General features: G+C 52.0%; 1 protein-coding gene across 5 annotated transcripts in view; it reads left to right on the top strand.

The window, feature by feature from the left end:
* IQSEC3 (IQ motif and Sec7 domain ArfGEF 3) overlaps positions 1-6,820 on the top strand; it is a 107,077-nt gene extending 100,257 nt beyond the window's left edge. For 2 of the 5 annotated variants that reach the window (XM_055808563.1, XM_027793011.2), the window contains one exon: positions 335-6,820. In XM_055808563.1, the coding sequence (XP_055664538.1) occupies positions 335-772 (438 nt within the window). In that variant the 3' untranslated portion in view covers positions 773-6,820. The remainder of the gene's footprint in view (positions 1-334) is intronic. The other 3 variants (XM_055808568.1, XM_055808566.1, XM_055808567.1) reach the window with 3 other exon arrangements.
* Positions 6,821-15,563: the final 8,743 nt, after the last annotated feature.

Genomic DNA, 15,563 nt, shown 5'->3' on the forward strand with positions numbered 1-15,563 from the left:
GTTCATTATCATGAGAATTCACGGACGCCTCCACTCCTAGAGTTGATTTGCGTTCCCTGTGCCGTTTGGATAATCAAAGTTGCACTGCATTTGGGAACGCTGGCCCTGCCGCCTTTGACGTGATGGAAAGGACAGGGGCACTTAGGCCTAGATGGGGGCAATGGAGCTACTGGGGGGGCTGTGCAGGCAGGGGCTGTGCCTTTGCTGTTTTTTTGAGGGAGGGAGGGTTTGATGCATGTGAGGCCGACTGGTGGTGGGGGTTCAGGGCAGCCAGTAGCAGCAGATGGGAAAAGTCTTGTAACATTTAATGCTTCTTTGGCTGTTTCTAAACTAGGTGTCAATTCACAACAGGCTTCAAACGTACCAGCACAACTCCGCCCTGGGGCCCGAGAGTGGAATGCAGCCCAGCACGCGTCTTAACATGCCACGGGAGCGGCTGGAGACAGCACTGGTGCCCTCGCACCCCGCCTCAGCGGGGACACTTGTACAGTGCCAGCAGATTGTCAAAGTCATTGTCTTGGACAAGCCGTGCCTCGCTCGAATGGAGCCGGCCCTCAACCAGACTCTGACACGCTACGTCACCTCCGATTCCTGCACCTCCACCCCCTGGCGTGGTGTGGGCAGTGGGCTCCCCGGGACCCCCATGAAGCTGGTCCATCAGCCTCCCCTCCCACCTCCACCACCTCCCTACAACCACCCCCACCAGTATTGCCCCCCTAGCTCCCTGCTTCAGAGGCGCAGGTACTCCAGTGGCTCACGCAGCCTTGTGTAGCCACACCACCAGCACCAAAACAGCACAGACTTCCCTGCTTCCCTTGCCCACCGCCTCCCGGGGACCCTTTCGGCCTACAGAGATCTAGTTTGTGATTTATTTTTTAGTAAAAGAAGAAGAAAAGAAAAAAAAAGCCGACTGACCTAACTCTTACCCTGTCTCCCTTCAAGATGATGCTAATTGTGAGGAGCCATCTATAGAAACTGCCAACCTACACGCTCACACGTCCTCACACCCTGCCAGCCCAGCTGGCCTCCTGTGCTCGTGCTGTCCCCATGTAGCACTTTGCTGCCCTGAGAGGCTTGATGACCTGCTGCTTTCTAGGCACTGTGTCTTCCGTTTGCTACTCCTCAGCCTCCTTCCCTGCCTTGCATTTACCTGGCCATAGGTTTGTACTCACCCCAAAACTTTGCCAGCCTCGGAGAGAAATGGACTCACCTGTGCCAAGGACTCGCCTTGGGGCACTCCCGGGGGTGGAGCTCCCCCTGCCACCACTGCTGCCACCTGCTAAGCTGGAGCTGAGAACTTGTACCACTTGCCGTGCTTTCTCCTTGTTGCTCTTCAAATATTATCTGCTTGCAGCAGCCGGTTCCAAGCAAAGGAGTGCACGGGTGAAAGAGAGCTTGAGAGGAGGAGAGACTGTCTTGAGCTGCAGTACAACGCAAAGATGGCCTCACTCTGAACACCAAAACTCTTTCTGTTGTTATATTGGAGCATTGTACCAGAGACCTCTGCTGAGACCTAGCAGACCTCATCACATGTAAATACACCTGTATGGTAGCGTATGTATGGCGCATGCTTACTAAAGGAAACACCAAGTAGTTCTGAGGGAGCAGAAGGGAGGGATTAAGCCCAGGGATCTTCCTGGAATGGATAAATACTTTTCCAAAGAGATGGCACCAAGAGGTGCCCTCCCACCTCAACACATACACACACACACAAATATTGTCTTCTCTAGCATAAAGCAGACCCACCTCTGCTTTCCTCCTTCTAGCTAGTTTTGTGTTTCCTGCTCACCTGCTTTCTTATATTCTGAAAGCAAAGCCAAATGTTAGGTTCACCTTCTCAGGTGGATGTTCCCTTCACTTGGGCACCTCCTCCTGTGTTAGAGGGAGGGGGATTTTTGGAGACCACCCAGGGAGGTCCCATCTGTATCTCTTGCCTGGCTATGCTCTTGCCTCCATCAGCCCTTCCTGAGGGAAAGCAGCCCAGATACCAGATTCCAAGGCTGCTTCTCCTCTCTCCCTCCCTATCCCAGCTTCAAAGTAGAGGGGAGGGGAAGATCCTGAGATAGAGATGACAGCTCCTCTGCTTTATTGGGGACATTGATATGGAGGAAGACTGCATTAAAAATGGGCTATGGAGGTATTTTTAGAAAAAAAAAGTATCTCTTCAAGCAGTAGGGAGGAGAAGGTATTAATTAGCTTAAAGGCTTTGGTCTCACTCTGTCTCCCTTCAAGGCTTGAGAAGATCAACATTAGGATTTTAGAATAGGACAGAATGCCTTTTAGGGCCTTTATTTTTTTATTTTTTTTTATTTTAAGAGGAAAAGAAATAAATGCTTTTCCTTCCCATGCAAGGCTGAGACATGAGCACTGGGTGCTGATGACACAGCTGTTGGGTGAGGAGTGTCAGGAGTAGCTGGCCGTGGTGGGGACGTGCAAAATGTCAGGGAAAGGGGGGCAATGAAGATGGATGCAGGAAACTCTTCTTTTACTTCGTAGGGTAAAAGCCACACAGCAATTTCCCTAGGGATTGCACCAGTATGCTCATCTCTGGGGCTATTGCCAATGACAGCCCCCCCAGTGCATCAGGACTGGCTCCCCTCAGTGCTCTTTGGATGTCTGCTGGCTCTGCTGAAATGTTCCAGTGGAAGAGTTCACTTATTTAACCTGGGCATAAGCCCAGCTGGGGCTAGGGAAGCAGACAGGGGCTGGGGTGAAGGGTCTGCTGTGCTTGGCCAGCCCTCCAGAGCTGGAACCTGCTCAGTTCCAGGTCCCCTTAATTCTGAGCCTGACCCACATACCCAGGTATGCCAACAGGTCTGTCCAAGTTATTTGCTTAGGTGGAGCAGGGCGCTAGGCTGCCACTTTTACACACAACAGCAAATGTACTGACTGGGAGCCAACAGGCACAGCCTCAGGGAGGACTGCAGAAGCAGAAGACAGGAAAGATTGTAAGAAAACCCTGATAGAAGCCCAGTCTCCCTTCACACCAGAGAAGCTTTCTTCTAGCCAGTCCCTCAGGACAGTGAGGATGCTCCACATCTCAAAGCTAGGCACAGGGAGAGGTCCTTAACCCCAGCCAGGGCTCAGCCCCACACCCTCCAGCCAGCTGTGAGGCACAGCTGGCCCGATCTGCTGCTGGCTTCCTCTAGGGTGACACCCCACTGCCTCATGGCAGCTGGGATCTCATCCGACCTGCCCATAGCTTCCTGGGAAAGCTTAAGTGTGCCATCTGCCATTGTCCAGCCAACTGTCCAGTCAACGTAGTGTGTGGCCGTTATTTTATTTTTCCTGGCTGCTGCAGTGAAAGGGGTGGCACCCAGCAAGCAGTGGCACTGCCCTCCCTTCTCAGTGGTTGCTTCACTGTCTGAATGGCAGTACTTGTTTGTTTTCTCCTGGAGTGCAGTGAGCTACTGAAGGTCTCTCTGTGTGTTAAAATAAATAAATTAGATTTTACTTGACATTTAACACAAACTGACAACAACAAAAGTCTAAGGTACTTGATGAAATAATTTTTTAGATAAAATATTTATGACAAATCTATGAAGTTCCTACAAGAGAGGTTTGCTGCTTTAATAATTGATTGAGAGAGCTACAAGAATTTAAAGAAGAAATAAGGAAGCTTCCATGAGACTACCTTCTTCATGCTGGATGAAGGGCGGAAGCAAATTAGCTGAAGTGCTGAGGTACCTGAGGCACAGCAGTCTCTCATGGCAAGTTGGCTCCATTTCCCTGCCCTTGCAAAGGCTAATGCTGGCCTTGAGTTTTGGGCAAGAGAAGCAAACGTAGATAATCTTGCTCTCTTCTAGCCTGCTAGTTACAGCATCTTCTGTTGTGTTTAGCTGGAGAGACACCAAACGTCTCTATTCCAGGTTGTCATGGAGCAGGTTGCTCCAGATTCTACTGTCTAACTGAGCCCTTCGGACTTCACTTCAAAATATGGATTTTTTTTTCTCCTTTGAAGGTTGGTCTCGAAGGATGACAAGCACTTTAAAGCATGTCTGCACCTCATCTGATCTATTGTATTGTCTGGTCCCACAGCTCTCCCACACGCAAGCAAGACACACAGACTCAGTGTAGCTGTAGAACGGTGAACAGACACCCTTGCGCACAGAGTGATTGTTGACAGGGTGCAGGCTAAAAGGAGCATGTCAGTGACAATGTAATGAAGGACAAAATGTGTACCACAGATCACTTGGAGGGATCGGCCCAAAGAAAAATCACCAGCTCTTGACAGCAGTGATTCTGAAGATAAACCTAGCACAATCTTTCAGGTGGGGGAATCAGGCAGGAAGCTGCTGCAGAGATTAGATCGACCCAAATGAACCAGTGGCTTTTTGCTGCTGAATTCGTATCCTTCTATACTGAAAAAGGAGGAGAGGCAGAGAGAAAAGAGAAATCCAGTTAAAAGTATTCTGCAGTGAGTGTCGGGTAGTCAGTGGCCAAACAAGAAGATGGCTTTGCTGGATGGTAGAAGAGAACAAGGTGTTACTGAGGTCTACAGAGCTGTGTTACACAAACTGTCAGGCTCTGTCCTTGTTCTCTCTTGCTCATGCTGGTGCAGGTCCAGTGAAATTAATCTGTTTACACCAGTAGCAAAGGGATGGAAAACATGCGACAGGAGAATCAAGCTTTGTGCAAACAGTTTGGGTTTAATGCGGTGTTTGTTGGCTGCTGTAGTACTTTTAATGCCATAGTCTGGACCACCGTGGTAGCAACACTTAGTGCTTTCTGCAAGACCTTCAAAGCATCCCACTGTTCACGTTTTTTCTCCTCCCTGTAACTGAAAGGTGTAGGTATGGTCCACAACCAGGATTTCATCAATACTCAGACTTCTTCATAAAAAGGTACCACCAGATTTGGAAGTATTTCAGGGCCTCTGAGCTTGTAAGAATTTTGAATTTTGTTACGTGTTTTTCAGAAGGCTCAGCCTGCAGCTATCTGCACATGTTTGTGAGGTTTCCAAAACAAATCTGAGCCCTAAATCAAGGAAGCTGCTGCTTGACAGAGCCTCTGCATTGAAATGCAAGTTGCTGAGCAGAGTCCCCTGTCTCCCCCTCCACCAGCTGCCTCACTGTGCTATGTAGGCTCCAGGGACTGCCAGCAGTGTTTTGTGAGCTAGAGCTGTCCTTGTCCTTTCACAGCCATGCCTGGGACAGCAGCTTTGAAGTCACTCAGCTCTTCAACACTAGTCACAACCCCATCTGAATGTGTCTTTTTAAAAAACTAACAACAGAAGCGTTACATGTGTGTAGGCTTTTGAAAGCACCTGTCTGTCTGTACCTGTTTCCTGCTGTAAATACCATGAGGAAAAGCTGCCTTTGGGAACAGCGGTGTGGTCACACCTAGCAAAGAGTCCAAATGGCTAATATTTTGCAACAAAATAACAAAAAATAGATCAGAGGTATTTTATCTGTTCAATTAATAGAGTTTTAGAAATTATATTGAGATATGTCACTTGCGCGCTAATGTTTTCTTTGCCTCAGACCCCCCACACACACACACACACCCCGTGTCCCTGGGCTCCAGTGACATGTGCAGGCACATGGGTGACACACCAAGGGGGTGCTCCCAGGGAGTGCTGAGCAGCATGGCTTCCTGCTGGTCTCAGGGGCAGCCCGCTGCGGCTACTGCTGATTTTTCATCAAATGCAGCAGAAGCTAGCTCAGTGCTCAGGCTCTCTGAGGATCAGATCCAGAGGAAACCAGGAAGAAATAATCTTGTCCAAGAGATGGCAACTCAATGTGAAATTCACCCCTGTAGTGAGGCAGAGAGGAAAACGGTGAGGGGGGGAAGGCAAAGCCCTTCTGCGCTGCAGCTCCTTCCTTTCCATGTTTCTGGCATGCAGCAGAGCCAGCCCCAAGCCCTCTGCTCATGTCTGTGTAGCTCTACACCTCTGTGGGAGGAGGCTTGCACACCCATGCAAAGCACATGCTGCTGTGTGTGCACGCTGTGACAAGGAGAGCAACTTCACAAGCCGCATGTGCCAGTGCATGTGTCGGACGCCAGCTGGCCACAGAGAAACTCATGCACCCGGAGACATCAGCACATACTGTGTGTTAATGCACACACCGTCTGCCAACGTGTAGGATTATATGGCAGATAACATGTAGGCACCTCTACTATCCACAGAGCTGAACACACCGTACAAAAATATCAGGCGTATGCAGCCGTGCTCTGCCTGAGCAGGACAGCTGTGCTGGCTGCAGTTACCATTACAGCACATCTCACAAGCTACGTAGGCTCAGGCTTGGTTAACATTTGGATGGGAGACATGTAAGGAAAATGACATTTCCCATGCAAATCAGATAAACATGCATATTTACACAAAACATAACCCCAAGGTTAATGAAACTGACCTTTGTGAACTTCTGCACAGGGATGAGAGAGATCATCAGAGGCAAACACGTGCACACAAAGCAAGCTCTCCTCTGCAGTGGATGGGGGAAGGCAACCTACGTTTTTGCAGTTGAGTCAAATAGATGCTGGATTCAGATTGCACCTGCTAAAAAAACCCTGTCTATAGGTTGCACATTCCTTGCTGGCTTCAAAGAATCTCTTAAATCCCCAAGCCCATGGTGAAACACTTGGGAGGACAGAAATCCCTCTGAGACAAGGAGTTTCCCAGGGATGCAGAGGCTTCCATTTATGTTTTTGTGTGCCACGGATATATTATAAATCAGCCCATCCCAAACAGTCATTTTCTAAGTTGTTTTGAAACAGGAGATTATTGGAGAAGTTTCTGCCTGATGTTTAGATCGCACACCTGGCTGTAAAGATGAAAGCAATAAAAACAGATTGTCTATATGTGAAATACTCCTAACGTGCTCCGATGTGCAGATACTATTATTAATCAGAAGATGGCATGTCCCTTTGGGACAGATACTATATAGCACATATAGGTAGTGCTGCTACAAAGAGATTACAGTCCAAAAAGCACGTTACCACAATTGTCACATTGCATCTGTACACCGTTAAATCTCTACAGTGTACATAATATGCAATAACATATATATAGCGTGTTCAGAGTTGATCAAAATACACTGCTCTTTTCCACAGAGAATTTTGAGATGCAGCTTTTCTCTGTAACTTTTAAGACGGACTTTAAATTAAGCACATCCCTCAAGTGCTTTGCTGTGAGTGGGTTCTACCTACCCCCATCAAGCAAGATGCAGAAGACTTGCCACCGAACTCAGCGCTACGCAGCCTGCTGCCTTCCTGCTTTGCAGATGTTGTCCCTGGGGTCAAGTACCCATCCCAAAGCCAACGCGGAGTGGAGCCCTCAGGGAGCAATGTGGTGGCAGGAAGGTTCCCGCAAACCCGAGGCTGCCGTGCCACAGTCCCTTATCGGGGACAGCGAGGGGACAGTGCCTGCCATGTCATTGCTGTGTGCAGGACACGACGGGCCCCTTTCCACCACATCTGGGGTACTCTGGAAGGATTGTGCTGGTGTCTTGGGGGTCCCTGGGGTGCAGGTGATCGCAGAGTCAGGCTCCACCATTCCCCACAAATTCAGATTTTCCATCATCAGCTGCTGGGGCAGAGGTGCCCCTCTGTAAAGTCACTGCTCGGATCCTGAGTCCAGCAACCTGGCATCATGCACATACTCCTGCCTGACCTAAGAAAGGTGGCTGAAATTAAGCGCATACCTCAAGGATGAGGACAGATGGTGGGATTTAACCATTTAGGAGCTCTGCCACACTTGGCTGGTCTTGGAGCATCTTTCCTACAGCTAATGAGTGTAACTGAGGTTAAAAGCTGGCTGAGAAGTTGTGTTTTCTGCCTTAATCAATACAAACCACAAGCCGGGATTGTTCTCCAGCATGTAGGGTAGGCTCTTATTTTATGCAACACCCATGCTCCAGCTGTGGGGTCTGACAGTGTGGCATAGTCGTTAGTGACTTCTTGAAAACAAGAATCCTGTCTTCTTAAGCCTTCCTCCTCATGAAGAGTAGGGTGTCCCAAACAATATGAAGTTAGTTTAAAAAAACCCAAAACAACAGGGAATAGAAGGGGAGAAGGAAGGATCTTCCTCTACAGAACTGTAGGGCCAAGAATTGTAGCAGAAAAAATGATTTAAGTGAAATATACCCATCCTGATATTCCATGTACACCTTCCTATTTCCTCACATTATGGAAGTTTTGACTTTTAAGTACATTTCAATTCTTCATCTCAAATGTTTAGAAGTCTCATGCTGACTACTCGTAGACTTGCTGCAATGTTAGCAACATGACAAATGGCCCCTCTCCTCCTCTTGCCCAGCTGCACACTCAGGATTTCCTTGAGCTGGTGGCCCATCTTTGCTACTCACAAATTTCCTAATACTAAATCAGATGCAACAGAGCAGCTTCCTCCCACACCCTGCTGCGAACTGGTGTCCACCCGCAGGTCACTAAAGTCACCCATGTCTTCCCAGTTGCCACCCCATGCCATTTCCATGGCTGGCTGAGAAAGGGCTGGGTCAGCCCAGGGTGACGCACTGAAAGGCAACGGCTTTGCAGGGCTCCGTGCTGGCAGCAGCCCTGGTGTCCCCTGGGTGTCCTGACGCTCCTCTGCAGGATGTGCAACTGCATGGTGCGGGGATGCTCGCCCCTCCCGTGGCCACCATCTCGCTGCTGGTACACCCCCACCACAGCTGTCCCCGCGCCCTCCTTCCTCCTGCCGCTGCCTGTGGTGGGGGAAGCACTTCCCCCTTCCTCCCCTTACCACCTGTTTGAAATGAGCTATTCATTATATTTCATAAAAAACTTGGAGCAAAGTGTTCGGGCAGCAGAGGAGGACAACACATTCCCTGTGGGAAAAACACAAAGCCAAATATTCTGAGCAGAGATCTCTGTGCTGCCCCCCGCCAGGCCCGAAACAGCTAAGCCCGGCGCAGGCAGGCAGGCAGGGCACAGCGTGGGGGGCTGCCAGCCGGGCTGTGACAGCAGTTAGCTGGGCACCAGCCCTCCAGGGATGCTACAAGTGGAGCTTTTTCCCCACCAGGACAAGTGCCTTGGCAGGAGGAATAGGTGTAACCTGGGACAGCTGGTGTTACGACTGTTGTAACTACCCGAGTGAAAGGCAAGAAAAGCTGCCAAAACCCTCTTCACCTTCCTAGGGAGGGAGAAGTGAAGGTAAGGGAAAACAAAACAGCGAGCGGTGCCACAGCCCTGCTGTGCAGGGAGCCCAGACCCGCACTAACCCTCTCACTAGGGTAGGCACCACCAGACAGCTCCGTGCTAATCGCACTAAGTGTCTGGGACACTTGGCTTTGAAAACTTTTTAGAACCAAGTACACAGAAAGGCTGCTAAAACCAGGGAAAATAGTCTCTGCAGTAAGCCTGGTCATACCAGGCAGGGCCTGGTGCCGGTGTCTCCACTGAGGCATTGCCACAAAGCAGCTGGTGCCCCCAGCCTCCCCCTGTTTCCCTGGTCTTCACTGTCATGCAAAGGGAAGCTTTCCCCTTGCTCCTGGAGCAGGTCCAGAAGGTTCTGGGTCCTTGTACATCCCCTGCAGAGCCTGGGACACAGCAACAGTGTGGGGAAATCCCAGCTTTAGCTTTCTAAAGCAAAACCTGGCACATCCATCAGGCACACAAGGGCAGGGGGGCGCAGCGAGCCCTCCCAGTGCCTACAAGCTGGCTGCATGAACCGCTCACCCCGCTCAGCTCTCCAGCACTTGAGAGCTGCTTCTGCTCCAGAAAGAACAAGATCTCAGACATTGCAGCCTGCTGAGCTTTTGTCTCAGACTTCAAACGGGGTTTTCAAGTACAATGGCCCAGGCAGATCAGCAGTCAACAGTCAGCATCAGCGGATGTCATACGTGGCTCCGTGGTGCATCTAAGGCAGCCCCACTCACTGGCCAGGCAATCCCTGCCAGCGTTAGCTCTCCCTGTCTTCACAGTCACAGCCTGTGACCCTCCACCTACAGAAGGAGTTGCCTCCCCTGCACCCAGAGGGCCACAGCAAAGCCATGCAGCCCACGGCAGTGTAAGCTGGAGCACAGGTCAGTCTCTGCAAGCCAGGTTTCAGCTGGCACCATTGGGCTGCGTGCTGGCTTCAGCACTTACATCGACTTTCTGTGCACTTAGGATCTGCCCTTAGGACCCAGCATTTGACACAGCCCTTTTCAGCTCCTCATGGGGACTGGTTCCCTGTCACATCTTTTTGTAGGGAGGCAGAGCATTGCTCAGTAAGTTCAGTAAGCACCACATGAACTCAGGCAGAATTATTGTCCCTTTCTGAAGGGAAAGAAAAAAATGCACCCACTGGGATCTGATCTCAGCCTTCACCCTCAGTTCACATCTTCCAGCATCCCCGGTGAAAAGGGCAACCCATCCAGCATCTCAGGACACGCAGCCAGGAAAAAATGTGCAAGAGAAAAGCAGAAGCCCCTATTAAATAGCTTGTTCAAAGATAAAACCCTGACCATCTGTCAACTTGCCCTAGAAGAGGCACTGCTATAATAATTAGCAGAGGGAAGGGCGGCAGAGATGCCAGTGAAAACAACAGCAGTTTGCTAACAATTCACACAGGTCTGCCATGAGCGCAGCAGGAGAATGGAGCTGGGGGAAAAAATGAAAAAGAGGAAAGATCATGGTGCTTCACTTGGGCAGATGCTGCTGGTGGTATGGGGCAAAAAAGCCTCCTGGGGACTGCAGGACGCTTTGGCTGGTGCCATTTGGCACTCGGTATCCTAGGAGCAGATGCTGCCATGGGAGACAGGCAGCAGCCAATCCTTCTCAGATCCCGAGGCTTTGCCTTGCAGAGGAGTTGCCACACCTGGAGGGTTGTCCTGGGTTCTGTGGTGCTGCCAGGGAGGGGGGCAGCCCCCACAGGGCTGTGTACATGTGGCAGCCCACCAGACAGTGGCTGGGATGCTGCCAGGGGGACCAGGCTGGTGCGTACCTCTCACCATGGCTGTGTGGCCCACCCAGAAAGCTCCCATTTAAACAGCCATGTCTAATACAGACTCACTCTCCACCCCCAAAGAAACAGCCCCCTCTTTGATTTCAAAGCTCAAAGCATCTGGTAACCCCTGAAAATCCATCAGTGCAGGCTGACAGTAGCACCTGCCCAGTGCGCAGCTGACACACTCCGCAGTGCCGGTACTCAGACATGGGACCCCCCTGTACCATGGGCCCAGGGTACCCAGACCCCCTGCACACATACCCTCTCCCCACTGAAGCGTTGCCCCACGCAGATGCTCCTGGAGCCCGGCAGGCACCACTGAGCCTCCGCTGCTGCTGCCCAAGCACCCGTGCTGGCTGGAGTTGTGACAGCTGCTCTGTCACCCACCTCCCCTAGGAGCATCATGCTGAAGTTCCCCTCACAGAGCTGAAAAGCCGCTTTAAAATAAGAATCTTTGATTATAATTCCTAATCCCTTCATTTGCAGTAAGTGCAGAGAGAGGACAGGGATGCTGACTCTCCTTCTCTCCCTCCTACAGGACCAAACACTTCAAAAACTGATTCAAGCGTTTGTACCATGGGCTGGGCAGGCAGCGACCTGGAGCTGGGACATCGTGGCACCATCGGGAGGGCAGGGAGAGGCAGAGGGGGATGTTGTCCACCTCCAACCAAAAGCGTGCATCTCACTCCATCTCACATCCTTCTCCCCACCGAGGACTTTTTTTAAAGGCACGTCATTCAGCTCTGGCACATGTCAGAGGGGATGCGCAGAAGAGGAGGCGGCAGGCGACCAGTCTCAGCCATGCAGACAAGGGCAAACTGCGGCCAAAAGGCACGTGGACTCCCTGGGGATGGGCAGAGAGCGGGACAAGGGGCCAGCGCTGCCTGCGTGCTCAGACACAAGGCGTGGGTGAGCCCGTATCCCCCCATTGTCCCACAGGGCCAGCCCAGGGGCTGATGTACCTCCAAGAATATGTATGGGACTTTGGAGCCATTGAGCAGGCAGGAAGTGGTGCTCTTTAGGTTGATGGCAAGGGCTGAGTTTACACTGTAGAACCTCGTACCTGGACAAATATGGGACAGGTTTTATCTGGAGCTGGGTCACAGCATCAGCACTAAACTCGCAGCTGCTTTTCACTGCGGGGGTATTTGGGTTTCCCCAAACAGCATGATGCAACACAAACCAGCCAAGAGCCTTCTCAGAGCCACACAGCCTCCAAAGGGAGAAAAAAATCCAGGTGGGCAGCCGTGCCCTGCTCTGCCAGCACCCCCTGGGGTTGCAGGAGATGCAGTGCCCGGGCAGGAGTGCCCCTGGGCAGGTTACCTGCCTCATGCTCTGGCTATGGGGCCCTCTGAGGCCAGTCCCCCCCCCAGCTATCATTACACCAGTGACTCAGGTGAGTCGCTTCCTGCTGGGTTGGGTTTCCTCATCTGGAAGCAGAACACCTGGACCCCCCCCAGGGTCCCCTGGAGAAGGGTTCTGTGGTGCATGAGTACGACCAAGATGAAACCCCTCCATAGCTGCTCTGCACAGGGCTGCAGATGAGGGCTGAGGGCTGCTGGCCCCCACAGGCTGTGGTGGGGACACATGCCACCCCGCAAGAGACTGTGGCTGGTCCCTGGGGCCCCGATGAAGGCTGGTGTCATTTCCTTGGCAGCGCAGCAGCAGCATGCCGGGCTGTCGGGAGGCATCTCCATCAGCGTCACGGCTGTCAGGTATCAGCATGGGGAGCACTAACCTCTCCTGAGCATCTCCAGACACAGGCACTTCCTGGCTGACGGCATTGTGAGGATGATGGATGCACGCTTGGCAGGAGCCCCGAACTGCCCTTGGCAGTGCTGCCTCAGACAGCATGGTGGTGTGGACACTGAGAGGCCACCCCATCCCTTGCCACCCCCTGGATGTGTGCCCCAGGGCCACCACCCAGGTATCCCCCATGGCCCTGTGGCTCAAAACCCTTTATCCAGCAGTTAACAGTCACGCATGGGTCCCAGCCCCTTGGGATGTGCCAGGGCAAGCACTAAAGCCGGGGCAAATGCCACACAACATCACAGGCAACCCTCCTGCTGCACGCCACTGGGGCATGGGAGGGGACATGCAGGGACCTATGCTGAACAGGACACCTAACACTGGAGGGAGAGACACCAGCCCCAGGGGTTGCTCCTGGTGGGGTGAACAAACCCTGAGGGCCAGGGTGGTAATGTCACTGCTGCCATGCAGCTCTGAGGAGGTCCGGTGCCTGCCTGGACCTCTGACCACAAGCACCACTTTAACATACTATTAAAGATGCGGAAAGGGAGGAAAGCTGTTAAAATGCTTGGAGTGTACAGTGCTTTGACTTTTGCTTTCACAGCATCTTTGTTCCCCTCCATTAAGGCTATGGAGGGCTGTCAGTAGGGGAGAGGAGAACGCTTGACATCCCCATTAGATGTCAACAAAACAGCACTGGCTTCCCATACCAGGCAGAAGCACTGCTAGCAGAGCCGGTGGGAAGCTCTGAGGAAGAAAGGAGACACAGACCCTGCGCAGGGGTGACTGGGTGAGCAGGAATGTGTCAGCACCTGAGCCTCTGTGCAGAGCCTGCCCCACCACTTGCTGCCAGCCTGCCTGCCTCAGCCCCCCCCCCCGCCCAGCAGCAGGCACACCTTTGCAGTGATTTGGAGCTGACAGGCCACTGGTGCCGAGCAGGGCTGAGGAGGGAAAAGCTGCCACGAGCAGGCAAGCCTCTCCCCAAAGGGGGAAGGTGAGACAGGTGAGCAAGAGGATGCAAAGCAGAGAAGGGGGGAAGGAGTGACACCTAAGGAGGGTTGCAGTGGCCCGCATGGTGGAGGGGGAGATGGTAGCCAGCCCTCATAGGAGCCTCCATCTTTCAACCCTCTCTTGACATCTCTTCTCTTTCCTTTCCATTAAGCCCTTTGAGGTGTGCAATGATCAGAATGGTCCCTGCACTCATTGTTAAGATCTAGCTCCCAGGTGTCATCAGTAGGTTTCAGAGCTTCCAGACTTTTTCTTCCTACCACTGAGCTGCTCAGTGGATTCTGACCAATAGCTGGAGCTGTACAGAGACAGGATCAGACAGCAGGAGAGGAAACCCATGCTGGGCACACCGCATGGTCTCTAGTGCTAATATTGGCATCCGAAGCTGAGCACTGTGTTTCATGCACTCAGCTCCTGAGGAAAGCAGGCAGTGTGCTCGGTGCAAGCTCCATCACCATGGGTAGGCTGGTAGCCCTCAATCCAGCAAACAACAGCAGACATGCCCCTTAGTGGTGCAGACCCCCTCCCTATTTCACCATCACCACCAAATGGAAACAGGGTCCCCCAATCCAGAGAGAAACCACACACACACACCCTGGGACAGGAGAGGGATAGAGACAAATTGCTCACCCAGAATGATGCCAGCTTTAAGGGCACCCCCCAATGCACAGCACACCTGCGCCCAACAAACACATTGTTTAATGGAGTTGTGGAGAGACTACAAGCTATGTGGTGGTCGGCTAGCCAAAGCCTTACAGTGCCACACGGCATGGGTATCGTGTTGTGGACATTGCACATGTGTTTTACAACCAGCTGCCAGCTGTTAGAGCACATCTGGGAGAATGGCAGCAGGAAGAGTTCCCCTCTCCTGGGGGAGAGGATCACACCCGCTTCTCCAGGGAAGTGGCACTTGAGCAGCAACGAAGCAATCCTGCCTTTCCCATCGCCCCCCTCAGCCCCCGCTGCTGTGGCAGAGGGTGGGGGCAATGGCATTTATTTTATTTTTCACAGCCCTCAGGAAAAAGAGGATTTCGGAGGGATTTGAGCACAGCTCCCTAAATAGCTCCTTAGAATTAAGAGGTTTCATGGGGGATTATTTTGAGCAGCTGCCCGTGGCAGGAGGGAGAGGCTGGCAGGTGCTGGGGAGGCAAGGGGGCAGAGCAAAAAAGGCAGGAGCACTGTGGGTGAGCACAGGGGAGTGGGATCTCCTCATCTGCAGTAGGGGGGAGAGGGGAGTGTGCACTCCTGGCCACGCACATGTCCTCTCTGTTGGGTGAGCCGAAAGGAATGAGGGGCAAAGTGGTGGTCAGCAGAAGTGACGCTCCCTGGGAACAGCACAAAAGCAGTTCTTGCAGAGGAATCACTGGCACTTTCAGCTGGAATCCGAAGCCTGACTTCAAAAAACCAACAGGCAGATATGGCTGCGTTGCTGGAGCTGCCCATAGCGACATTCCTGAGGCCTGGGATGAGTTCAAGGGGCCGTCCCCAGCCCTGTTTTCTTACTAGGTGGGAAACCTGCATGCAGTGAACTAACACTAAGGACAGGATGAGTTCGAAATGCTGGAGAAAAGGATCAGTCAATTAGACAGAGCTTGGCTAAGGGCAAATTCCTCCCCGCAAGACTGCAAATGCCAGACTTCGTAGATCCAAACATTCACAGTGGAAATAAAATAAAAGTGCAAAAACAGGAAAGGCCACAAAATCTTTCAGAACAGGCACAGCTCTGCAGAGACTGGTGGAATAGGGGTTGAAATGTCTCTTCTAGTAACACCAAGAGAGAGCATTGCTTGGCAGAGCACTTTCTGGTGCAAAAAGGAAGATAGCTGGAACTTCATTATAATTTTGGTATTGGGATGGAAATTGGTTCTTAGGGACCGGATTCTGCAGGAAGGTGAGCTCTTCCATGCCTCTTTCA

The sequence above is a fragment of the Falco peregrinus genome, chromosome 6, assembly GCF_023634155.1.
Source record: "Falco peregrinus isolate bFalPer1 chromosome 6, bFalPer1.pri, whole genome shotgun sequence".
NCBI lineage: Eukaryota > Metazoa > Chordata > Aves > Falconiformes > Falconidae > Falco > Falco peregrinus.